Source organism: Glandiceps talaboti, chromosome 19, assembly GCF_964340395.1.
Source record: "Glandiceps talaboti chromosome 19, keGlaTala1.1, whole genome shotgun sequence".
Lineage (NCBI taxonomy): Eukaryota > Metazoa > Hemichordata > Enteropneusta > Spengelidae > Glandiceps > Glandiceps talaboti.
In genome coordinates, this window is record NC_135567.1 from 13,895,412 (window position 1) to 13,922,705 (window position 27,294).

Sequence of the window (27,294 nt, forward strand, 5' to 3'; positions counted from 1 at the left end):
TCGAACCACATTCTGGTACTTGCATTTCTAATTTCTCCTTTCCTATTATGCCTCATGAGGGCGCTGCTTTCAGATCGGACTATACTTCTGAAGTTTCAACCTTGTATTGTCAATGGTGGAGGCCATTTTGCTCAGTAGACAAAATCTCTTCATGTTTTTGGGTGGTCTAACTTTTTCTGCTGATATGAAATGAAGATTTCAAATGTTTCTATTGAATTGGAATGTTGTATTACGGATTATCTGCGTAATCTGGTATAATTCTGTGGTGGGTTTTTTGTGTTAGTTCTTTTCCTTGAAATTAGCATTTGTATGCTATAATCCAATTAAATGAAGCAATGATTCTAAATCAGATATTTTACTCAAAATGTCACCAGATTTTATCTACTTTCTGAGTACATTTGATGTGTAGTACATGTTTGTGTCAAACTCAGCATTTACTACTGTGGAATGATCGGTTTCGACAAGCTGGCAAACTATCAATAGATTTTGTCTACTTTCTAAAGTACATTTGATGTTTATTACAAGTTGATGTTGAACTTGAAGCATTTACTACTGGCACTTTTGACAAGATTGTCAATAGATTTTATCTGTATTTGATGTTAAGTACATGTTTGTGTCAAACTCGGCATTTTACTACTGTGGAAAGTTCAGTTTCGACAGCCTACAATAGAAGAAAACTAAATTTTTTAGAGACCTTGTAAGTTGGTACTGAAGAAATTTAGGGTCAAGTCAGGTCATGAGAAAACAGAATCTGCAAAAACCTGACGTGAATTATCTCAAGATCTTCAACATTTTTGACAGAGGGGAATTTCCTTGCATAGGAAATATAATTTCCTTTCTTCTTGAAGTACGTGCCTAAATAATGTTATGATAGACTTGATTCCATTTACCCCCCTCTAGGGTCAATTGAAAAGTGTTGAATGAATACACCAAGATTAGGGGTTCTGGTTTGACCTCTGACCTCAGTAGTTGAGAAACCTACTTGAAAAAATTACAAAAATAGAAACTAGATGAAAAGATTATAAGTTGCTATTTTGACATAAAATTCTTGTGATAAATTTAGTTTAAAAATTGGAAGTTATTTTACCTCCGACAGTGAAATATTTTGGTAGTTAAAGTTTTATCAAGATACCAGCTAAAATGATTGAAGGTCACTATTTTGACGTCAAAATTTGTGAGCAAGAATTTTAGTTTAACCCTTTCATGACTAGAGACGAGTTTTAAATAATATGGGGACCCAATTTATATGAATATTTTCATAATTACAATAATATTACTTTATTAGGAAGTAACATTTCATTAATTCCAGTCTAAAATGAAGTTGATATATGCCAAAAACTTACATAAAACAAGAATTTTGTCCCAACAATTTTGGCGGGAATGTTTTCAGTATTGAAGGGGTTAAAGGAAAATTAGAAAGCTTTTTCACCTATGACCTCTGACTAGATTTTAGAGATACGGATCAGATTAGGGTGAAAGTTAAAATGTGAAAAAAGTTGTCTGGTAAAATATGGTGTGGATCAAATGAATAATTCTATGTTATGCTTATGTCCGCTGATATGATAACAGTAAAGTAAGAACCTGGGATTGAAACCCTGGCCTTTAATATATTTTGTCAAGTTCAATAATTTTAGTCCAGACTGTATTTATTTGTAATTTTTTTTTACATGAAGGAATTAAATTTATTTCAGCAGATGACAAAAATGAGCTACACTTTCAAAGAAACATATGATACAAATATACGTAATACAAAATTAATTATTTTCAGATTTTTTACATTTATAATTTTTCATAGTGACTAATCTGCAGAATTAGACCAAAATATTTCAAAATTTTGAGAAAAATTCAGAAATTTGAAAACTTGTATAGAGAGAACATGTAGTTAATTTGCATGATTTGGTCAATAGAGGGCGCTAGACATGATTGATGTAAAAGTGTACAAATGATACTTTGTAAATAGTTGTAATTCTTCTGGTGTACTCAAAATTGTCAGATTTTTTTTCAGATTTTGAGCTTTAATTAAACAATAATAGCTATTTGTCAAAAATCCAAAAAATACAATCTTATTTTCAAAATATATTGTCAGTTTTCACAAGATTCCTTAATTTTGTAGTACATGTAATTTTGGTAGTACCGGTACATGTAATTTATAGAAAGGAGAAACTAAGTTTTTTTCCCTGTGGTTCCTCACTAAAATTGTAGAAATCTATATGCAATCTAACCAGCTTGGAAGGGTTGCCAGATTTTGCCAAAACACATTATTTTTACCTACTAACTGTTAAGAGTGGCATTTCATTTGTACCTCCCTCTTTTCATAATAAAGTTGGTCTAAAAATAAAAAGAACAATGGGGGTCGTACCATAACTTGACAAAAGTGTGGGTTGGAAGGGTTAAGTGAACTTTTTGTAACAACAATGTTGGTGTTTAGATCTTTTTTAGAATGTCTACATGTATGTATGTTATTTCAAACCAACAATAACATTTGGACGGAAATGTCCACCCATGCATGTCAGACAAGTTGTATACATGCACAACAATGTGTGTACGACAATGTGTTTGTTTCAATGGTATTGTTCACCAAATATTTTCATTTTTCACCAAAAATGATGAAAAAATCAGAGATTTTTACCAAATTTTGTGATAGTTATGTGATACATTTTCTCATTGCCCTAAATTGAGTGAGGAAATTACAAAAAATTTCAAAATTTGAATGTTTTTTTTTTTTGGTGGGAAATAGTTCTGCTGTAGTCCATAACAACATTGTTGAAGCGAAAACTCAGGAATGTCCCTGTCATACTCAAGCAGTGTTTTTGCAAAAGTTTTAGAACCCTGGTAACAGAGAGGGTGAAATCTGGTAAAATTTACAGTTTCCTATACATTCAGTGTTTTTACAAAAGTTTTAGAATCCTGGTAACAGAGAGGGTGAAATCTGGTAAAATTTACAGTTTCCTATACATTCAGTGTTTTTACTAAGGTTTTAGAACCCTGGTAACAGAGAGGGGTGAAATCTGGTAAAATTTACAGTTATACATATACACAGTGTTTTTACAAATGTTTTAGAACCCTGGTAACAGAGAGATGGTGAAATTTGGTAAAATTTACAGTTTCCAATATATTCAGTGTTTTTACTAAGGTATAGAAAACTAAATTTTATCTGATTTTCCCCTCTCTGTTATCAAGGTCCTAAAAATTAGTAAAATATTCTGTATTTATAACACAGTTGTTGAAACTTTGGTAGAAATTCCAACATTGTTTTTTCAAGGCACTCCTCAGAACAGAACTAAAGCTCAGTTTAAACTTCCATAAAGTCATTCACCGACAAAGTATCTTTAGTCACAAACATTGGCAAAATAAATTTGTCTGAAAACCCTGATGAAAACATTTCAAATATTTGTTGACCTGAAATAACTCCTGTGACTCCAAAGATTGTTTTCTTAAATTCCTCTCTATAAATTATGACCCCAGTACTTGTCCTCAGCTCATGTTGTCCGAGTTCTTCTGGTAACCATGACAACAATTGGAACAATGACAGTCTGCCCGCATTGTGTTCGTTAACTATGTCATCAAAAGTTGTTTATCTGAACACCTAAATATTATTTCACTTATACTTGGTGATGCATCATGGGAGTTACTACTGTCATGTGATTGCAGAAAAATTAAAAGCGTGAAATATTTGTGGCGTTCGATATTTTTTTTAACCCAAAATAATGTAAGACTCAGAAAATGTTAATTGTCAACTTTTGTTATTTTTAAGTCCCTCATGGAGTTTGTTGTTTGATGTTTTTTTAAGAAATAGTTGACATAGCTCAGTAAAGTTATAGAAAGCTGAGCCATAGCGTTTATCGTCATGGCAACTTCATTAACATATTTAAATGTTACATGATGTCAAAGTAGTACTTGGCCACTAAATTACTACTTTGTCGTTCAGCAAGCAGGTAATTTTCAATATTTTAAGCAAAAAAAAAATTTATTTTGGTTTCAATCAGTTAAAAATCTTACATTCATGCCAAGTTTACTACAAATTTTCAAAACAAAATTGTCAAAATCTTTAAAAAATGTGACTTTATTTGAAATTGAAAAATAGTTGTTCGACAAGCATGGTGGCCATGTCACATCAATGAGCACACATCAAAATCAAATGTGTATTTACATAAACTCAGTAGTTTATCTTAGCCAAAAATTTCCAAACCTTTGTCTAGAAATGTAGTGACAGTGTACAGACAGTGAGTTACGTAATGTCTATATTTGGTGAATTGGGACAGCAATGTAAAAAAGGGATGTTTTTGTCCTTGTGTTGCGAGGCAGACAGAGTTGAAATCACTGGAAAATTTGCGACTTTTGTTTACTGTTTGAGGAAAGAAAGAATTGTTTAGGGGTAGATAGAGTTCACTTCTCTGGAAAATACAGGACTTTTGTTTAAAAATAAAAGACTTGTTTGGGGACAGATAGGGTTCACTTTACTGGAAAATTGTGACTTTTTGTTTATTGTTTAAAAAATAAAGAAGGGTTGTTTTGTAATCGTTGTCAATCGAAGGTGAAATAACAACCCCTTTGAATTTTAAAGATGAGCTCATTGCTTTGACATGGCCACCATGCTTGTCGAACAGCTATTTTTCAATTTCAAATAAAAGCCACATTTTTAAAGATTTTGACAATTTTTTTTGAAAATTTGTGGTAAACTTGGCATGAATGTAAGATTTTTATCAGATAGAAACCAAAATAAATTGTTTTTGCACTTAAAATTTAAAAATTACCTGCTTGCTGAACAACTTACGTCAATTTTAAAAAGCAACGTTTTAAATTTTTTGACATTTATTTTTGAAAATTTTAGGTAAATTTATAGTAAGTTTGAAATTTCCTACAGATTGGAACCAAAATGAATAGTCATCACCATTAAAATTTTGAAAATTTTGGTCAATAACTATTCTCAAAAAAGTCCCTGACAATAAATATTCTTTGAAAGTCTGTTTTTTTGAAAACTTTTGATTCAAAATTACAAAGGAAATTGTCGTCTGATGGAAATGTAGAAATTTCTGTGAAAACAGTTTTATCGGTCTTTTTATTTCTTAGAAATTTCTTTAAAACAATTAAAAACATTCAAATTTTGAGAACCTTTGAGATAAGGTTAAAATGATAAATGACGTCTGAAGGAAATAATGATGAGCTTGTCTCAGAATTTGTTGAAATTTCTTTTGTGGATGGACCTTGAAAATGGTAATATTATTCAGTTATATTTTCTCATAAATGCTGAAAAAAATTGTAAAAGTCTTTGTCTGTGTGTGTCGTCTGTCATTGTAAGAACTGAGTTATTATTTGTATTTATCCTGCCATCAAATGAAGAGACGTACATAAAATTGGAGGGCTTACGATTGAAATGTCACCAGAAGGGCATATGTTAACTGTCAACGCAATAGTGCTGTTTCGAAATGTTTTACTGCCAGCGGTGCACGCTCATTTTAAGTAGGCCACAACCACTTCTGTTTCGCTGTTGTGATCGATTGCATTTGCAAAAGTGCATGCAGAAGCATGTGGGGCATGATCCAGCGAAAACACTTACAAGTTCCTGTCTTAGAAAGTATGTACCTCTTATTGTATGTAATGTAGAGATAAGTTATATTCAGTGTTTCAACACAAAATTGTCTTGAGCAATATTGCGACGTCTGAGTTGTCAGTCCAAAAAAGCGTACGACAAGCCCTTGTTAACTCATTTGAAAGATTGATATAATTGTACATACAATGAGAAACTTTTTACTCACATTTTGTTTTATAAATTAAAAATCCAAAATATACAATGTATACCCCATTCTCATCTATATGGCGACTTTAAGAACACTTTCAAAATTTCCTGAGTCAAAAAAAGTTTAAATAGCTTCACATTGTTGGTTCAGAACTAACCATTCAAAGGACCCATAAAATTTCCGGAGTCCAAAAAATTTGAAAATGGTTTCAGCGTTGTTTTAGAAGTAACTGAAAAGTGCCCAAGTCATGACATTACTGAAACTGTGAAAGCACTAAATCTTTAGAGGGCTCGTTAACACATATGTAGATATATGCATTTGGTTTGAATAGCTGTATTTAGAGCTGTTGATTGTGGAGTGAACCATAGCATTGTCTAGTCAAGTCACTGAAGTGTTGGCGGATGACAAGTAAAAGGGGTGGGCCGGGAACATCAAAGCGATCTCATTAGTATAACAACTACAATAGCAGACTGGCCTTCAAAACAGACTCACCCAGAGTAGGCCGATTCCACTCCTCTGCTTTCTCTTGACCCGTACGTTCAATCAACTGTTGCCGCTACTCGCGACCGAAACACTCGTCCCATGCATCTAAACGATCAAGACGATTCTAACAATCGTATGATTTCACGGCGAGGAATCTCATCTCATTTGAAAGTAAGTAATGTATCGTTTATAAAAACTTGCTTTAGGGGTCTAAATCAGGTTCAGACTACTAAAATAATATTTAAGCTGTCTGCTAAGAAGTCATCCGCACCAGTGTTCAACTATGATTGATAAAATCTGACACGACCACGAACTCTTCTGCTCCTAAAACATCACAAAAGTTGCAATTCTTGTAAGTTGCAACATTTTAGGTGATTTATATACAGCTAGTTGTTACATGGTTAATCTTTGTTTAATATGTAGCAAGTATTTGTTACACTGTAACTGTTTTGTTTCCATTAGAGATTGTAAAGACAATGTTTACAATTAAGCAGTATTGTTTTGACTATTGTTCCTCTAATAAGTTGTGAAAACTTGACTTGGCTTTGAACTTGCCGTTGAGTCTTTGTTCTTGATTGGATAAAAAGTCTTGGCATTCATTTAGCTTGAGTCAGCTGTAGATATATTCTGTGTAAACCTTTGCATGTGAAAGGAAACTTGCTCTGTCAGTACCGGTACGCAGGGTGGGGAGTAACTGAAAGATTTGCTGATAGTGAGGTCGACACTCTGCTGTATTTGTATCAAAACAGACGTGGTGCAACAACGGTTTCTTCAAAGATCGCTCGATGTTGACATATTGGGGATAACATCTTGACAAGTGTTCGAAAGTGTTTATTTGTAAATAAGGGTCCACTTGTATCTTAAGTGAAAACTGTGTTTTGAGCCTGCAGAAAGTTCACTTGACACAGAGCTTGAAGAAAGTTCTCTTGACACAGAGCTTGCAGAAAGTTTACTTGTCACAGTGCCACAGTTCCTCAAAGATTTTCAACAAGGGAACGTCAAATATCGCTTGATATCAACATGTTGACAGTTCGTTATGGATTAACATCATAACATGGTGTGTACCCGGTAGCTTCCATGTTTATTTTCTAAATACGGTTCCATTTTACACTCAAGTGAAAACAGAGCATTAGGAGCTGGTAAAAACTTAGTTCTCAATTTATGCTACTTCGTGGAAGAGAAAATACAGTTTTGAGCAAGGAAAAAGTCTGCTTGTCTGACATCTGGAGTACGTTGTCAGTTTTACGGTGCTCATCGTAAGCGAACTGTAACTAAATGCCGTTGTGATGAGTGATGAATATTATTACAGTAGGAACATTAGAACCAGTCAGTTACAGGTAAGAGGTGACGTTTAAACTATTCCTTTCATCGTACGTTCTAAACTATTCTTTTCAGCGTTTTTCTTATCTTTTCTAATTGATTCATGAGAAAACAAGTCGTGGCCTGTGCAGTAAGCTAAATAATGGAAGGCGTAACTTTAGAGGAAAGATCAGTCATGCTATTCTGGACTTTATGGGGGACGATTCTTATCATCTACAGGTGTTAGACAGGTGGGATAATAGCAAGAATTTACCCTGAGGTGCTGATTTTCAAAAATATCGAATTTAAAAAAAAAAATTTAAACCCCTAAACCAAATATTATTTTGTTCATAAATTAATACTTAAATAAGTTATTGTTTTACAAATGAAATTAATTTTTCATCATCAACCGCTTCTCACTCACTTAAAATTTGATTGTTTTTTTTTTTAAATGAAAAAAGCTTTGTTGAAAATTTTTTACTCAAATGTACCCATTTTCTTAAAAATGTCAAATCTTTTGAAGATAATTTTTGAAAGTATCCTTTCAAATAACAATCATGATGGGAACAAATTTATGAACAAAAAACAAGATTTTGAGTTTTGTTATGTCAGGTGTGTAGTGATGTTATGTTTCCTGGAGAGTATGCAAAAAGTTTTGGGGTTATTTAAGATCCAGGGACAGTAATACAAAGATGAAACCAGCTTACTTGTGACTTCCTGTGGGATCATGTCGAATTTCGTTGAAACCGCCACTGATTATGTACGAAAAGTACAATAACTTGTAACGCCCGACTTCACGTAGTTAGGCACGCCTCAAGGACGGCCACTGTAAAATAATTGTTGATAACGTAACAAATACATAAACAGGAAATCTATCAATTACTTCTTTAGAAACTCATTTTATTTTGCTACATAGTTTCTTATTTTTGGTGTTGACGACTTCGTGATTGGCAGACAATGAGCTACGAACATTCCTTTGTAACAAAGTATTCAATTTTTCAGATAATGTGTCGGTCGACGATGACATGCCAGTTCTGTCTTTTGTTACAGTAAATAAATTAAAAACAGACAACAAATACATAAAAAACAGGAAATCTGAATTTTTTTTTTTTTAAATTCTAGTTTCCGTACATAGTTTCTGTAGTCTGCTTCTTAAGTTTTTCAGTGATTGCGCTTGGTTGACAAAAAGTGCTGAATCGTCTTTGTAGCGTTCAATTTTTCAACGCTGTGTGTCGGTCGATGATAACAGTACTACTACCGCTATCTTTTGTTACAGTTTTTCCACTGACTATTATGAAGAAAAAGTGTTGTGTATGCGATAACTTCCTGTGGGACTTAGTGTCATTGAAAGTGTTAGTGAATAAATAAATACACACATAGGAACTCTGTTGTCATAGGGAGGTAGGGTGTTATAAAAAAAAGTTGACAGAGTTCTGGATAAATAAAATGTACATGACATAGTCTAGTGCTATCCATGACATCAAATCTCAATATCTCTGATTCGATACCATTAGAATAAACTACCTTCCTGTGGGATGTTAGTGTCATTGAAAGTGTTGGTGAATGCACACATAGGAACTCTGTTGTGACAAGGAGGTAGGGTGTTATAAAAAAAAAAAGTTGACAAATTTCTGGATCAATACAGGACATGGTCTAGCGCTATCCATGGCATCAGAGTTCAGTATCTCTGATTCCATACCATAGAATCTTAAACTAACTTCCTGTGGGACGTTAGTGTCATTGAGAGTGCTAGTGAATACAGACATAGGAACTCTGTTGTTATAGGGAGGTGGGACGCAACTATAAAAAAGGTAGAGTTGGAACCCCTCATGGGAAATATCTCGTAACTAAGAAATTTCTGAAAGAAAAAAGTTTGATACAAAAATGGCATGACTCAGAGTTCCCAAGGATTATTACTCCATTGGGAAATAATGGTTGATAGGGTAATTTAAAATCTAGTATAGTGGTCTTTGTTCAATGTCTCAAGTTTTCTGTCTTCCCCCAATGTTGTATTGTTGAGTCTGTCAGGGAAGAACATCTCAGAGAGTTTATAAACTCTAGCACAGAAATGCTGACCCATGTATTTAGTAAGTTTCTAAATTTAGAGTAGTCCTGCTTGTCGAATCCTAATCCATATGACCACTTTAAGAATCAACGCTGGTTTCTGTGTTTTCAAACGTACTTGTTTGTTCCTCACATGTTTTCTTTCTTTTCTCGTATTTTGACATCGACGTCTAATAATCTAGTTAGTTAACTTTATGTCACGAAGTAGGGCAGTTCATTCATCCATATTTCAGTTTTGCTTTTGTGTGGAGTTCTTCGTCCATTCAAACTTTTATGCATTCACTGAAATACGACTAAAAAAAGCGTACTCTTTCCAACTCTATGCTGTAATTACCTTGGGGGGTGTAGAGTGATAAAAAAGGTCAAAGGTCAATTCTTATGACCATGGTGTCTTTGTCGCCAAGTAGCGTAAGGGGTGTGAACATAAGACAGGGACGTTGTGATAATCACTGACTGACGGAACAATTAACAATTGTCGTTTAATCACAAAAAATGTAATTTCTTCATTTTTATAGGTTTAACCCTTTCATGACCAACGGCGAGTTTCAAATAATATGGAGACCCAATTTATGTGAATATTTTCATAATTACAATAATATTACTTTATTAGGAAGTAACATTTCTTTAATTCCAGTCTAAAATGAAGTTGATATATGCCAAAAACTTACATAAAACAAGAATTTTGTCCAAACAATTTTGGCGGGAATGTTTTCAGTATTGAAGGGGTTAATTCAATCCTCTTCACATTATTAATGTTGCTGCATACCTTCTATAACATTACAATTTGTCTTGTGCCATTGTTAGAACAGTTGCTTGCCTAGTATGGATTCCTCAACATTTTTTGATGTGTATGAAATATTACGTCATCGGATTGTTTATATGTTATATCTCATAATACCAGGTTTGAGTTCAGTCAATTACAAGTAATGGTTAAGTGTACTTCAGTAAGTAGAATACTCTGAGTGACTTTTAAATACGCAGAATAAATCTCACCCCAAAAAGTATAAACTCAGCTTGTGCCCCTTTAACATTCTACTTCAAGGGTTACCATAAAAAAACTATTAAAAATCGTTTAAAAGTTTTATTTCACCATATTTACTTTAAATTTGACTTCAAAAATATGCATTTTACTTATCATTTTACTGTTGCTAAGGGGTTTGTATCTTTAAATTGAAATTTATTCCACCAGAAAATGAAAAGAAAATACACATTCTTTGAAAGTAATACAAAATATAAAAAGCTACATGTATTGCTGTTATAAAAAATACAAAGACTGCTTGTATGTATTACACCCGTTAAGTTTATGAACGCAAGTGTTAGCAGTATGCATATACATGAAGACTATAGATGCTTTCAATTAAAAATAAGTTAAATTGTCATAAAAGCCACCTGGCTTCTTTGAGGCAATGGTTTACACTACACTGTCAGTTAAGACGAGACCAGAGTAATTGTTGTGACTCGATCGGAAGAATATGAGTTCAATTCTGACCTCGTTACCTACCAAGAAAAGAGAGAAATGATTGCTGACTTGTATTGGGAAGGTTCACCCTATTCCCTACTAAGACTAGATACCAATAATTGCGTTGATTCATCTAACAATGTAAGAATAGACTAAGACGTGACTGGAATAATTATGCTAACTCATAAGAATGAATGTTAAAGGCTCTCGGGCCCACCATGATGAGAACAGAAGTATTATGCCGACTCGTAAGAATGTAAGCTAAAAAAGGCTCCCCACCAAGACAAGAATGGAATCATTACGCCAGCTCGTAAATTGTAAGTCAAAAATGCTCCCAAACAAGACAAGACCGAAATCATTTCCGCCGACTCATAATATTGTTTAGTTTAAAACTCGCACCAACACAAGACAAGACTTGAATCATTTATGCCAACTCGTAAATATTGTTTTAAGTTTTATACCTCCCACCAACACAAGACCAACGTGATTTTGCTGACATGTTGAAGATTGTAAGCCATCCTATGAACCAAGGTGAGAGTGAAAAAATTTGCCCTGATTTGCAAGAATGTAAGTTTAATGTCCCCACATGCCAGATGAGAAGACAGCAAATGCTGACTTACAACAATGTTTCAGTTAAAGGTCAGCATGCAACAATGTTTCAGTTAAAGGCTCGGCTTGCAACAATGTTTCAGTTAAAGGCTTGGCTTGCAACAATGTTTCAGTTAAAGGCTCGGCATGCAACAACGTTTCAGTTAAAGGCTCAGCTTGCTTCCCACTTGCAGCAAGACAGAATAACTGCTCTGACTCCTAAGAATGTAAGGCCAAAAAAAAATAAAAATCTGGTTCTGGTCAGGGTAAACTTTCTAAAGTGGTGCGACGACGCGCGTTTTTTTTTTTTTTCCTAATTTTTTTTTTTTTGGCAAATTAGTAAATACACATTTTTGACACTTTACATGCTCTCGGAAGATGTCATACAACTCTGGAAGTTGACACTGTTGTATGGCAAGTTTTATACGATGCGGATCAATCATCCATCAGGGCATCACTAGTCACATTTACAAATTTATCTTATCGCCCAGTGATTTGCAGTTATAATCCCGATTTGCAGTTATAATCCCATCCAAGATAATGAGTCTTGCCTTGCAACCACTGTATAATGTCATTGTGCAACTTGCAACGTTAAATAACGAGAAATAGGTCTGTCCAACGGACGTAGAGGAGGCAGTGTTTTCTTTCGAGCACCGTCCATCATCAGTCTGATACGCAGTCTGTATACGGTACGATGTTTGACACGTCTTTCCAACTCATCGCAGATGGAAAGACGTGTCGAACATCGTAGCGCATACATCCAGAGCTAACTGCTTACGCTACAGGAAAATCTTTGTATTCAGAAGGCAGAACGAAACGATCACCAGAACTAAGAACACCTCGAAAGTCAGCTGAATTGATATCAACATTTCGATTGCTCACGACGTACTCAAACTTCTGACATTTTCGAAACATGTGAGCGGTTTACCACCTAGCACAGTGAACACACTATTTCCCGTGATTCCCATCAACCACGCTCATCGTACATATTACGTACACATATCGTACGGGGGATTATGGGTATGCAACAGTACTAGAAGAAAAGGGTACCCGTTACCAAATAGAAGTGCGCCATCACACGAGTTAAATTTTTTCCGCTAGCCTTGCATACAGTGTTGATCGACGGGGAATTGTAAATAAGGAACGGGAAAGCAAAAATTATCGGAAAAAAAAAAGGATCGACGCGGGGGTATTCAGGGCACGCGCGCGCTGACCAGAACCAGACATATTTTTTTTTTTGGCCTAAACTAATGCAAGACTTAATGCAATGTGTTGACAGGGCTTGAATTTAACTTTTGGACTTGGTAGTCAAATTTATCCAAGTGAACTGTTTCAGCTACACTTCTCCATTGATTTCCATTCGTCTTATAGACTACCAAGTTGGTAGTCAAGATACAATGTTTAGTAATCTATATGTCCTTGACTCCTGCCAATTTCGAGCCCTGGTTGAGGATAGAGTGTAGCAGGCCTAAACTTAAATTCTTGCAAGTCACAGCTATCATAGTATTATTCTGATTTTGATATGGTAGGGAGCATGTCGAATCTTTCATTCAAACGTTCTTGTCATCTCATCTGGTGTGTGGGGACATATAAACTTACATTCTTGCAAATGCAAATCAGGGCAAATTATTTCAGTGTTGTCTTGATAAATTGCGTGGCAAGCTATGAACAGAGAATGGAGTCTTGAAGACTTTAACTTACATTCTTGAGCCAGAGTGATTATTCTGCTCTCAACAGGGTGGGGAACGCACTTCGTCCCTAACTCATTGCAACCATGAGCACTTTTCAAAAAGGTCGCTGTGACCGAAAAACGGAATAAATATCCCTCATTTCTAACAATGGAGTATTGAAAGATTAATTCTAGACAATCCATTTTCTGGGTGTTTGCATTTTGCTAAAGTCTGGTTTTTGAAGGGCTTTGGAAAAACACTCCACATCTAATGATGTATTGAGCTTGTAGAGAGATCAACAAGTTGTATCGACAATAGAATGTACTGAACAAGCAATGTGGTGGAAGTGAGTGACCCAAAGTACCCACAGAAATACAATAGATGTCCCCAAATAAAAGACATGTACCGCTACACAAGCCAAACGTTTGTGTCGAGCTGTGAGATCAGAAGACATAGCGGCTGGGAGTCTATAAGATGCAATGTTCCTGCCATTTTATCAGCCAGCTAGTCTAGTTCCTATACAGTATCGTTACCATTTACACCTCCACTCACATAGTCTAGTTCCTATACGGTATCATTACCATTTACACCTCCACTCACATAGTCTAGTTCCTATACAGTATTGCTACCATTTACACCTCCACTCACAGTCTAGTTCCTATACAGTATTGTTACCATTAATGGTGGTCGATACAAGGACAGTATAAGGATGTTCGAGTACACTTGTGCGGTAGATATATCAGTACATACAAAAGAGCCCTTTTACTAGCGATGCTCCCCAGGACTGGTGAGAGAGTCTATCATAGTCAATGATATTAATGAACTCAAGATACCCATAGAATGAAAACCACCAATTAGTTTTGATGACTAGATAGTTCACGGACGAAACCAGGCAATTAACAATAGCTACTAATAAACCCACAACAGCCTCAATAAATAAAATAATTATATGCCTTCCGAGCATGTGTAGGAATTAAATCTAAGGATTTATAAAATTGAAAAACACCAACACACATTGTGAACAATTAACGTAGAATGACCGGACACTTAATTGTCACGTTGCGATTAGTTATTTTCAAATAACGTGAACGAAAAATGCTAACAAACATATTGTGTGATCGATATGAATTAACGTACGGTGACCGGACAACTTAATTGTCACCTTGCGATTAGTTATTGTCAAACAAAGTGATTGGAAAGTACCAACAAACATACTGTGCGATCGATATGAGCTGACATAGAATGACCGGACATGTAATTGTCACTAAGACTTTACAATAGTTATTTCTAAAACGAAAGACAGTGCTCTAACCTTGCATTTATATACAGGTAGAAGCCGACAAACACACAATGCATAAAATCCCCGCTGAGTTGTTGAACTTTTTAACAATGATGTCACAATTACAACAATGTTTGCAAGCAAGTCATATTGTTCAGCGTTTTTCTTTTACTGTGTGTCGCAAAATAACAAATCTACTTGGGTGGCAAAAAAGTTGCAGTAAAGTTCATGAAAATTTGAACATTTAATGCAAAGATAAGAATAATAACAAATATTTGATAAAAATGGCTACATTGTATCCGTAATCTGTAACTGTGTTACACTTCTGTGATGGTCGTTTACAAGTCTGTTACACTGTGATAATACTTGGCAATAAAGAATATCATAGCTGGCAACAATGTAGCAAGAAAGCTCATAAAATTGAAACTTTTTATGCAAAATAAAAAAAGCAATAAAGTGTTTGAACCAACATTGCAACATTGTAGCAATATTTTCAACATTGTAACAAATTCAGGAGGAAAGATTATTTTCCACTTATCAAATAATCAACTTGGGTGGCAACAAGATGTAAAAAAAAAGTTTGAAAAGTGACCTTGTAAAGGTGAAAGTAACTTCTAAAACTCAATAAATTCTTCCATGGTTTTTCTTAAGAATAAATATACAAGAAAGTGTACATTATAACATCTTCTATCTTATTGTCAGTAATTTTTCTAGATTTTTTCCATGGGTATGTATTTTTGTAGATCACAAAACTTTACATTTGAAACAAAAAAAACTTTTAATTTCAAACAAAAACTGCATCACTGCAAAATGTAAATGTTTAGAAACACAAATTCTGTACTGTATACTGGAGGCCATTTATCCAGAGATGTCATCTAGCCTTGAATCCATGCGAATGGGGTTTTGAAATCGTTATTTCGCCTACAAAATTCAAAATCCCCAATCACCTGGATTCTATGCTTGAAGTCAGCAGCTTTCGAACAACTACAGTCTGCAAGTTGCACAGTACTGTCTGCTATTCCATTTACATATAAACACACACTTGTGAAAACAATCAACTGACTGTGCAGTGTTCACTGTCATAGCTACTAGCATTCCTTTCCATCAATTGCATTGTTCTGAGCGTACCATCTTTAATTTGTGTGAGAAGTAAGTATTGTCTACTATGCTAGTGACATCTAAGTGTAAAAAACAGTCACATAAATGCATGCAGTTGACTGTCAGGGCTAGTAAAATTCCATGGCATCCAACATTGTTCTGAACCTGGTACAACTTTTATTGTGTTTAACTATTGTTAAAACCCCTTCAATACTGAAAACATTCCCGCCAAAATTGTTTGGACAAAATTCTTGTTTTATGTAAGTTTTTGGCATATATCAACTTGATTTTAGATTGGAATTAAAGAAATGTTACTTCCTAATAAAGTAATATTATTGTAATTATGAAAATATTCATATAAATTGGGTCCCCATATTATTTAAAACTTGTCTCTAGTCATGGTTGGTAAGTAGGTAAAATCTACCTGCGTTCCCCTGTCATTTTACCAGGGTTCCTTACCAGTGTTTTGTTAAGGGTGGTAAGCAGGTAAAATCTACCTGAGTTCCCCTGTCATTTTACCAGGGTTCCCTACTAGTGTTTTTGCTAAGGGTGGTAAGTAGGTAAAATCTACCTGAGTTCCCCTGTCATTTTACCAGGGTTACCTACCAGTGTTTTTGTTAAGGGTAGTAAGTAGGTAAAATCTACCTGAGTTCCCTTGTCATTTTACCAGGGTTCCTTACCAGTGTTTTTGTTAAGGGTGGTAAGTAGGTAAAATCTACCTGAGTTCCCCTGTCATTTTACCAGGGTTCCGTACCAAAATAATGGTTAATATATGGGAAACTGCCAGTTTTATCAAATTTTCCCCTTTCCTGTTACCAGGGTTCTCAAACTTTAGCAAAAACATTGCTATATATATTCTGCAAGTTGTGCAGTACTTACTACATCCTTCACATCTTAGTGACACATTCCATTTCTTTGCTGTATCTGTGCAAAAACAAAGAATTAATAACGTGTACAGTTGTCTGTTATAATGTACTAAAATTGCAACCAACATTATCCTAAGGTACCATTCTGTCTTTTTATTCTGTATAACTGTCATCTGCAAGTTGTACAGTTTTGTCTGCATGTCTATTCACATCTCAACGACACACTCCATTTCTTTACTGTATCTGTGTAAAAACAATGACTTTATACAGAGTACCGTTGACTGTTACACCTACTAAGATTCCATACAACATCCCCATCCTATTAAAGGTACTGTACTATTTTGTATAACTGCCAAGTTGTATAGTATTGTCTACAAGTCTATTCACATCTCAACGACACACTCCATTTCTTTACTGTATCTATGTAAAAACAATGACTTTATACAGAGTTCTGTTGACTGTTATACCTACTAAAATTCCAACCTTTATTGTACCAAACTTGCCATCTTATTGTTTCCTCTCATCTTTGTACCTTACTCCCCTCCCCTCTTTTTAGAACACAAGTCAAGTCATCCTTCTACATTCCAGTCTTCCGAGATGCCTCTATCAAGAGATGACCGCATTCCTTACGACCCCTGGACACATCTTGGGCGTAACAAATCGTAAATCAATTGACTGTGGCATTGTTTTCGTTGCTAAGGGTTACCCAAGCTCCAAATCAAACAATTTAATTGTACTAAAAAAAACATCAGGTGTAACAGTCAATAGAAGTTCACCTGTTTTAGTTGGTTGATTTCTATATAAAGTCCCTCAGGTAATGGTGCTAAACACCCCTAAACATGTGTATATTTTAAATTAGTCTTACTTTACTTGTTCAGCTGGAAGCTACCATTGTAGAGATGTGGGGGAGGCAGCCTGTCAGTTTCTCATAATAGTTGTAATACCCCTAGACATGTGTTTATTTTAGATGAGCTGTGCTCAGTATCTTCAGGTGGATGTTGCCACTTTTGAGACGTAGGGGAGACAGCATGTCAGTTGAGGGGAACTAACCTCTGTTCTTGTTGATGTTCCTAATATTGAATGCTTACACCCCTATTCTTTCTATGTTTTAGGTTGGTCGTATTGTTGTATGCCGTGTAGTCATGAGAAATTTGAAAATACAGAACAAATTTCAGGTGAAATTTAAAATTTTGCATAAAAATTCAAAAAAGAAAAACAAATATTCAATGAATGTAAAAAAAAATATAACATAAATTGAAGGTGAGGGAAGTGTTAAAATTTTTGTTGAAAATGTAAAATGTTGTGTTTGCTTTTCATGTCAATCCAAGAAGTGTTGCAAGTATATGTAGTAACTTTTGCAGACATTTTTTTGACAAAGTTTCACCGTAGCATAGTGTGTACTGTGGACTATACCTCCAGGATGTTTGTGTCTGGTTTTAGTCTTTTGTTGTTCTCTCTAACAATTGTCGTCTTACTGAACTTAGTAATGTCTAATTTCAAGAAAATGAGCCGACAATAATCCCCTGTAATAACATGATGACCAAATTGCATCATTTTGAATAAATGCCAAGTCGTCGCTCTACCAGTCACTTTTCTTTCCAAATCGGCCCTTTAGAAAGTAAAAATTGACCACTTTTCTCACGGTTGTTTACTTAGATTTTGAGCAAGAAAAATAGTGTAGGGTGTAACCTATCATTACTGTCCAAAATGAAGTGGAAAATACAACAAAAATAACAAAAGATGAGAAAAATGTGAATTTCTTCAGCGTCGGTCGGAAATAGTTTGGAATTTTGATCAAAGGTAGTAGCATACAATACACCCTATCATTACTAACCAAAATGAACTGGAAAATTGGCAGAAAATAACAAAAAGGGAGAAAAGTCAGAATTTCTTAAGTGTCTGTCAGAAATAGTATGGAATATTGGTCCAAAGTATTAGAATATGGTGCAGCATATCATTTCTTGCCAAAATGAACTGGAAAATTGGAAAAAAAATAACAAAAGATGTGAAAAATGTGAGACTCTAAACTGTCGTATCGATTTAGTTCTGAAATGCTGATCAAGAATAATGATTTAAGGTATAACCTATCATTACAGTCACAAACAAAGAAAAAAATCTTCAAAGAATGACAAAAGGTGAAAATTCTTGAGTTTATGACCTGTTGTCTGGATTTAGTTCTAAATTCTGGCCAAGAATAAAAATAGGACATACCCTATAATTTCAGATGAAAAGTGACTGAAAATCTTTAGAAAATATAAGGAAAATTATGTATGTAGTTCGACAATAATGCTGAAGTTTTTGCACGTATTATGTGTGGATTCTATGTCTGCCTCATAATTACCTCAGGTTGGAGTTGCTTTGGAATGCAAACAATAAAAATGTTTATTTTAGAGGAAATTCCAACAGTACAAAAAAAGTTCAATGAATTACATGGGGGACATTTTTTCATCTGTCGTACGAGCATAACTTGACAGTTGCATTCAATTAATTATTTTACTTGGGACAAAAATTTTAGTAATTTTGTTGTTCACCAACATTACAGCTATAAACCTAAATTCCTGACTGTGGGGGACAACCTTAAAGAAATACAAAATATGTCCTTGAATATTAATCATTAAAGGTACCTGTCGGAGGGGAATGTCAGAAATTTTTGCACCTTCAAATTTCGAGTAACAGACCTACATACCAGGGACACCCCTGCATAGAATTTAGGACAGAGAAAAATGAGCGTTGAAGACCCAGCGTGAACTTAGATCCATTTATCGATATAGAACCTGTTTTTAAACCAGGTCAGTTACCAGACTATATTTCAGTCTAGAAAATCACTTAATTTGACAAAAAATTCTCATTTTGTCGTGGCACAACTGCAAAATTTTGACCAATAAGAAATAAGAAAGCCTAATTTGGTCATGTGACTTGTAGGTCGTTCACCTCAGGTTTCTGTGCTCCACCAAAAAATGTTGACAGAAAAAAGGAAAAAGCAAAAAAAAAAAGGCCAACACATTTTCACTTCATCACAAAAGTTTTCAGTATTTGGAAATTACATTAAACTTCAAAAATTATTTGAAAATTTGCAAATCTGCAAAAAAAAATCTCACCAAACAGTAATTTTGTAGTTTATTGCAGTTTGCAAGAAACAACTTGTTATGTAGTCATTAAAATATTTCTTGGGATTAAAAAACCGTAAGAGGGTGTCAAATTCCTTCCAAAGTTGAATATTTTGAGGCTTAGATAATGTTTCTTGTGGTTTTTATCCAATAAACAACCTCCCTACTTCAGGAAGCCATACACAATGTTGTTTTGGTCAGCTTGAGACTGTTGTACAAATAAGGAAGTACCATCTATGAATATTAATAAGCAGCTAAACAAATAAGGTAATCTCATGAATATTCATGACTCATCCAAAGACTGTTTGTCGTGAATATTCATGTATGCTAATTCAGCAGTCAGCTGGTTACAGGTGTATAGAATCAGTGCAATACATTCTTCTACATAGTCTGCTGTAAAGTTTATAAAGTCAGGGACATTATATCTGTGATGGTGTGTGTTTGCCGATAGCAATGGTCAAAAAAATGATGTCGAATTTACAAGTAAGTACAGATTTTCACAAGAATTTTAGATCTATTTTATGGTAGTCAGTGTGAACTGCTACATTGTGGTCTTTCTACACAATAGGTACATGTGTTTGTGTTTGTATACATTGTACACAGAGCAAGTCTGTATGTAACTGGTATAGTGTGTTCACATGTGTAGGTATTGGATAATTTAGTGTACTGTGTATTGCTCAAAGTAATGCTTTCGTGTGTTATTGTTTATAGTACAAACAGCAAGTTTGTAACGGGAATAGTATGCTAACGTGTAGATATATGATTTAGTGTACTGTGTATTGCTCAAAGTATTGCTTTGGTGTGTTATGGTTTATAGTGAACCATAGGGGGTCCAAGAGTGAACACAGAGCAGTGTGTCCACATGTGTAGGTATTGGGTAATATAGTGTACTGTGCATTGTTCAAATTACTGCTTTCGTACGGTTTATAGTGAACACAGCAAGTCTGTAACAGGTAGTGTATGCTAACATGTGTCGGTATATATAGTGTACTGTGTATTACTGAAACTTAGCTTTCATGTGTTACGGTTTTAAAACTATGCAGTCACCATAAGTTCAATGTCAAGGGCTTGAACCTTGAGTAACAGGTCGGTACAATGAGGGTAAAAATCGATTTTAAAAATCCCCTCTCTAAAATTTGCTAGGTTGAGTAATACACTCTCTCCCCTCCCTTCTTGTTGTCCCCCAAAGAGGGACATTATAGTTCAATGCTCAAATTTAACTTGTATATGCCTGGCAGTCATATTTTGCCAAGTGAACTGTTTCAGCTACAACTAGTTCCTATTGATTTCCATTCGTCGAACAGACTACACACCTTCATTTGGTAGTCGAGATACAATGTTTAGTAGTCTATGTGTCCTGGACTACAGCTAATTTGGTAGTCGAGATACAATGTTTAGTAGTCTATGTGTCCTGGACTACTGCTAATTTGGTAGTCTAGATACAATGTTTAGTAGTCTATGTGTCCTGGACTACTGCTAATTTGGTAGTCTAGATACAATGTTTAGTAGTCTATGTGTCCTGGACTACAGCTAATTTGGTCATCTATAATCTAGATACAATATTTTAGAAGTCTGTGTCGTGGACTGCAGATTTTGAAACATGTTCTCAAAATATTATTTTAGTTTCATTGTTTGAGGCTACAGTTTTGTTGTGAAGGGCAAACACTAGAATAATTCTCAAATTTCTTAATTTCATGTCCTTGTAAAAAAATTCAGGAATTATTGTTTACCTGTGTAAATTACTCTGAAAATCAAAAGAACTGTATTCTGCAGACTACAATTTTATATGAACATGGACCAAAATGATATTTCTAACCACCTACCCACATTTCATTAAATTTTCTGTCGAAAAATTTTGAGCAAAAAAAAGGAAAGAGAATTGTGACAAAACTAATTTTATCAGCAAACTGCGTATTAATTATCATTGAGCTAGGGTGTGAATGTAGGAATAGGGATAGGATTAGACCCCCTAACATAGGCAAAATTCATACTTCTAACATTGAGAGCCCCACTATGCTTCTACTACTCTACAGGTGTCGGACGAACTATTTTATTGACACTTTTTTTCAAAGCATAGAAGAAATATGTAAGACAGAAAAATTTCAACCAGTTAAAATATGAAATTCTTGACAGGGCAGGGGGAGGGAATATTTAGTCCACTATAAATTTATGCATATACTACAGGTGTTGGGGCGAACACTTTTTTGGGCAGAAGAAATGTTTATTAAGTCGGAAGAATTTCTGAAGCCAGTAGGTTAAAATGTGAAATTCTTGAGATGACCAGGCCATGAAAGTTTTAGAAATAAGAATAGAGAAAGAGATTTATAAGTCGTAACACCTGTAGGAAAAACATTTGAAGGGGAGGTGTTACCTTAGTAGAAGAATTTCATGGGAATGATAGGAATTTTGAAATAAAGTAAAAGTTCACTTGAGATTTGTAGACACAAAGTGTGGGGGACTGAGAGGTGGATACGGGGTCAGACGTTTTTACAGTGAATACGTAAACCTGTAAGGTGAAACAGTTGGTTTAATGTAGAACTATGCAAGTCAGCGGATTACGATCAAAATTTTGGTCCAAAAATTACAAATTTTAAAAAAATTTGTCATCTGTAAATGAGTCTTTTCAGAATTTTTCAAATTTTCACAAATTTTGAAAAAAAAATCAAAAAATTTGGTCCTAAAATACTTTTCAGAATTTTCTCTAATTTTCTCAAATTTGTTCAAAATTTGTCAGAAACCAAAATGTCTTGAGAAAGTAGACAAAATGAAAGGAGGGGAGGTGAATTTCGGTACGATACCTTCCATTGTTGTGTAATGAACTATCGAAGTGAAAAATTAGAAAAAGGAGAGAGAATATTTCTGAAAGTTTCTTGACATCAAGTGAAATGAAATTAGGAAGGGAGAAAGAATCCGGGATTCTAAGAATTAAAAAAATGTTTTGAAGTTGAATTTATTTGAAATATGTGTTGAAACTTTTTCAAAATCTGTTTTACATACATGTCCCATTTATATTTTATGAGGACAGCTAATTGTCTGGAATTCCTCGGTATTCACTCTCCATTGTCACGAGAATACACAGTACAAATTTGATTTAAAATATTCCTACAACCTTGAAATTAATGAACCAGAAAGAGTACGATGTGTGGTGTTACACCCCTATGTTCTAGATAAATAGAGTAGCCCTCCCATTGGAACATATGGGGAGATACCAATATATTAGAAACAGGGGGTTGAAATTCAAGTTTTTTCGTTGCCAGCATATAAACTTTGTTTGGTGTAAGGTCAGTGGGTCCTCAAGGTCAAACATAAGCACCTTTAGGGTCTAAATGTGTGTTTTTCACTACAATAGTCAGTCAAAACACTTGAGCTCCTCAACAATCAAACCGTATCCCAGCATAAATTTTCAAACAAAAATTTTTGTTTTTTGTGAAATTTTGGCAAATTTCAACTGCATTTTAGACTGCAATCGAAAAAATAATAAAGATAAAGAGATTGTGACCAAAATTCTTTTCAAAAAATAACAAATTTTTGGAAAAAAACATTTGTGAAAAGAGTCGAACATTTTTTCACTGTCTGGCAGCAAGGATTAGAGTGGATAGGTAGTGTGGATTTCACATGTTAAAACAACCAAACAGATCTTTGAAGTGTGTTGTTATGTTTCAAGGGTAGCCTGTCCAGGAATGGTGTGATTGATGACAGGTATGTGAATACTCCTCTTGAGCGTCCGACAGCCTTGACATTTGAGATATATGGATCCGTACGACACATGACGTATGGCTTTTGTCAATGATTTTCATTTATTTTCAAAACAATTGTCCAGTCACTCTCAGCAAAAAAATAGTTTGGACCTTATATGCATAGGTTTTCAACAAAATAACTTTCAAGTGGTTTTAGTCGCTAAAAAATTACACAAAATTTGTAAAAAAAAAAAATTGAAAATTAATCAAAAATGGTATACAATGTAGTAGTTACATGTACTTACAACATCATAAAAAGTAAAACAAGTGTCTTAATTATCAAACTTCAAAAATTTGGATTAGAAGTTAGAGTATATTGTCAATGGAGAAGTGTAGAAAAAAAGTGTCTAAAAATATGTCAAGAAGCTCTCTACACCTAAGCTTGGAGTGGAAAGCTTCTTGACATAGTACATGTAACACAAGTCTCTGGGTGTAGAACATTTTTGAGGTCGTAACACTAAGACGAGTCATTTGGCTAGAGAGCATCTTGAGATGGTAACATAAGACAAATCTTGTGTGGAGATATAGTCTTTAAGATACATGTTTCTTGTCACGATGACATTACTTGCCATGACGACATTTTTTGCCATGACTTTTTACTTTGTCAGACATTATTTGCCCCGATGACATTACTTGCCACGATGACATTACTTGCCACGATGACATTACTTGCCATGATGACATTTTTTGCCATGACTTTTTACTTTGCCACGATGACATTATTTGCCACAATGACATTACTTTGCCACGATGACATTACTTGCCATGGTGACATTACTTTCTACGATGACATTACTTGCTACGATGACATTACTTGCCACGATGACATTACTTGCCATGATGACATTACTTGCCACGATGACATTACTTGCCACGATGACATTACTAGCCACGATGACATTACTTGCCACACTATAAGCTAGCTTATCACTCATGAGAAGCCTGATCATGCTGATAGTGGTTGAATAACATGACATATTGTACAGTCTACTTGAGATAATAACACCAAGACGAGTCACTGGGCTTGACAACGTCTTAAAGATTCTAACACCAAGACAAGTCTCTGGGTTTGACAGCGTCTTAAAGATTCTAACACCAAGACAAGTCTCTGGGTTTGACAGCGTCTTAAAGATTCTAACACCAAGACAAGTCTCTGGGCTAGGTCTAAAAATGATGACTTGGTCAGGTGTGACATCAATGATTGACATACATCAACTTAGTGGTTCATTTAACTTCAGAGTGATCAAATGATAACACTTGTGTTCTGGAAATAAACCGGATGTTTATAGTCCTAGAAAGAAGATAAAAATCTATCAATAGAATCAAATAGAATTAAGGTATTTGTCAAACAATCTGATCTTACCAATATGTAGTGTTAAACCTGAGACTTGATCTAAGATTACATTCTAGATATCACCACAAATTAACGAAACATTAGTTTGTAAGATACAGATAGTTGTGCCACACTCAGCCAGCACTCAAAGTAATAATGCGAAGGGGACTCTGAATACCGGGAGATGAACACTGGTTGAGAAGCCTGATAGGACTGACAAGATGATGTACCTTAGAGTCTAACAAAACATACATGTATGTCTTGTCAAAACCAATGTACTGGGTTAGTTTTGACTTTAGCCTAGATACTGCTAGTCTAGTTCCTATCCAACCTGTGAAATAAGATTGGCACACACACCATATTACACATTTTCATATACACATACACAGATACACACGCACATACACACACACGCACATGCACACGCATGCACACACACACACATACATACATACATACATGCACACACACACATACATACATACATACATACATACATACATACATACATACATACATACATACATACATACATACATACATACATACATACATACATAAACACACACTAAAAAATCACCCCAAAAATTTGTCACAAAATTTTGCTGAGCTCCGGACAAAAAGAAAATAATTTGCTTCAGAGGGAGGTATTGGCTCAACAAAAAAATAGCTATGCAGGTCATCAAGTGATTTTATGTTTGCCGACTGTAATTATGAAGACAGTAATTCACTCGTCAATCATCGTGTTTACAGTATAGTTCAGTCAAACACATATTTCCGACTGATCAAGAATTCTAGAAAAAATACCGATGAAGTGGCCCTGAAGAGTTTTGAGAAGCCACAAAGTGACATCATGGTGTCAGACATTGTTCCACTGCACACCTGTCAAGGATATTGTCTAAACCCTCAAGGTTTCAGGAAGGAAATTGTTTGTTGTTTGTCTTTGCTCTTTGTTGCCAAAAGTCATGTTGACAAAAATTTTTGGCTTTTTGACAATTTTTGTAACGTTTGTTCTTTATTTTGGACTAGAGTAATAGAACTTATTGTTATATAAGAAATGGTGTCAAAATTTTAGTCCAAAAGTGAGAAAATTCACTGGAAAATCAAGAAAAGTTGACAAGACTATCAACTTTGCATACTCCAACTTTGCCCTGCAGTAAAGGGGTTAAGCTGCTTAAGACTTTATGTCAACTTCCGATGTTGTTGTAGTGTTTAGATCACCTCACAGATAGCTTCTTGAACTTTGTACATAAATCAAAAGCTCACTACCACTACCGCACACATTCAAGTAGCAAATAATGCAGACTACAGAAGAAGATGGAAAATTGAAACTCAATATTTTTATGAAATTTAAACAGATTTGATAATTTTTATCCCAGGATTTTAGTACAAATTTATTACTTCCGATAATTTGTATGATTTTACTCAAAAATATAGAGGTTTACCAAAAAGTTATTTAAAAACCCACAAATTTATATCGAACAATTTTGGTAGAAAATTGAAAAAAATTTCAGTTATGAAATTATTTTTACATCAAGTCCAACATTTTAATACAGATTTATTAATTATTAACATTTCTATAATGTCACTCTAAAATAAAGATGAGATTTTGAAAAAAATTCTTTGAAAAATAAAAATTTATATCACGCAGTTTTAACCAGAAAGTCACGGAGAACAGGTTTTCATTCTCTTGAAACTTACAAGTGCATCAATGTAAGAATTTTGAAAGAAAGCTGTAAATATTTTTTGACTATTTCATCTCAATATATGCTGGAATTTTAGGTAATTTTCTTTCAACTAAAAACCACCCAAAATTGGGTTTTGTTGTTCAGTGTAGTTTATAAGTTCCAATGGCAGTGTCAAGCCTGTTAAAGATAGATAACTAAATCTGTTAGAATTTATTCGACTTGACACTGTAATGAAATTATGGGTACAAATTGATTCCAAGGCCTGTCTTGAGTACATTTTACTGTAAATATTTTACTGTAATTACTTTGACATTGTAGGGAAGGCATAATTTGATTCGAGGCTTGTCTCAAGTACAAATATAGTGACTTTGACATTTTACAGAATTCATCTAGTGCAATTTGAATCCAAGGCTTGTCTCAAGTACAAATACAGTGACTTTGACATTTTACAGAATTCATCTGGTGCAATTTGAATCCAAGGCTTGTCTCAAGTACAAATAAAGTGACTTTGACATTTTACAGAATTCATCTGGTGCAATTTGAATCCAAGGCCTGTCTCAAGTACAGATAATACATTTGTGTAGTGACTTTGACATTTAGGAATCTATAAGGTTCAATTTGATTCCAAGGCTTGTCTCAAGTACATCTGACATTGGCATTGCAATCCCATGACGATGTTTACATGACAAACAGTTTTGGTTTTATTCATGACTTTCACAATCATTCTGTGTTGGTGTAATTTGCTACAAGATCTCAAGGTTTTCACATTCTCATGGAGAAATGTCAACCACTGAGTCTCTCTCTCTCTCTCTCTCTCTCTCTCTCTCTCTCTCTCTCTCTCTCTCTCTCTCTCTCTCTCTCTCTCTCTCTCTCTCTCTCTCTCTC

At 34.5% G+C, this 27,294-nt stretch overlaps 1 protein-coding gene across 4 annotated transcripts in view; it reads left to right on the top strand.

Annotated features, from left to right (window-relative positions):
• LOC144450319 (colorectal mutant cancer protein-like) overlaps window positions 1–27,294 on the top strand; it is a 234,225-nt gene that overhangs the window by 180,421 nt on the left and 26,510 nt on the right. The window contains exon 1 of one of the 4 annotated variants that reach the window (XM_078140919.1): window positions 6,300–6,392. The exons of 2 other annotated variants lie outside the window; for them this stretch is intronic. In XM_078140919.1, the coding sequence (XP_077997045.1) occupies window positions 6,321–6,392 (72 nt within the window). In that variant the 5' untranslated portion in view covers window positions 6,300–6,320. Of the gene's footprint in view, window positions 1–6,299; window positions 6,393–20,085; window positions 20,135–27,294 lie in introns of those variants that run through there. One more of the 4 variants, XM_078140920.1, reaches the window with a different exon arrangement.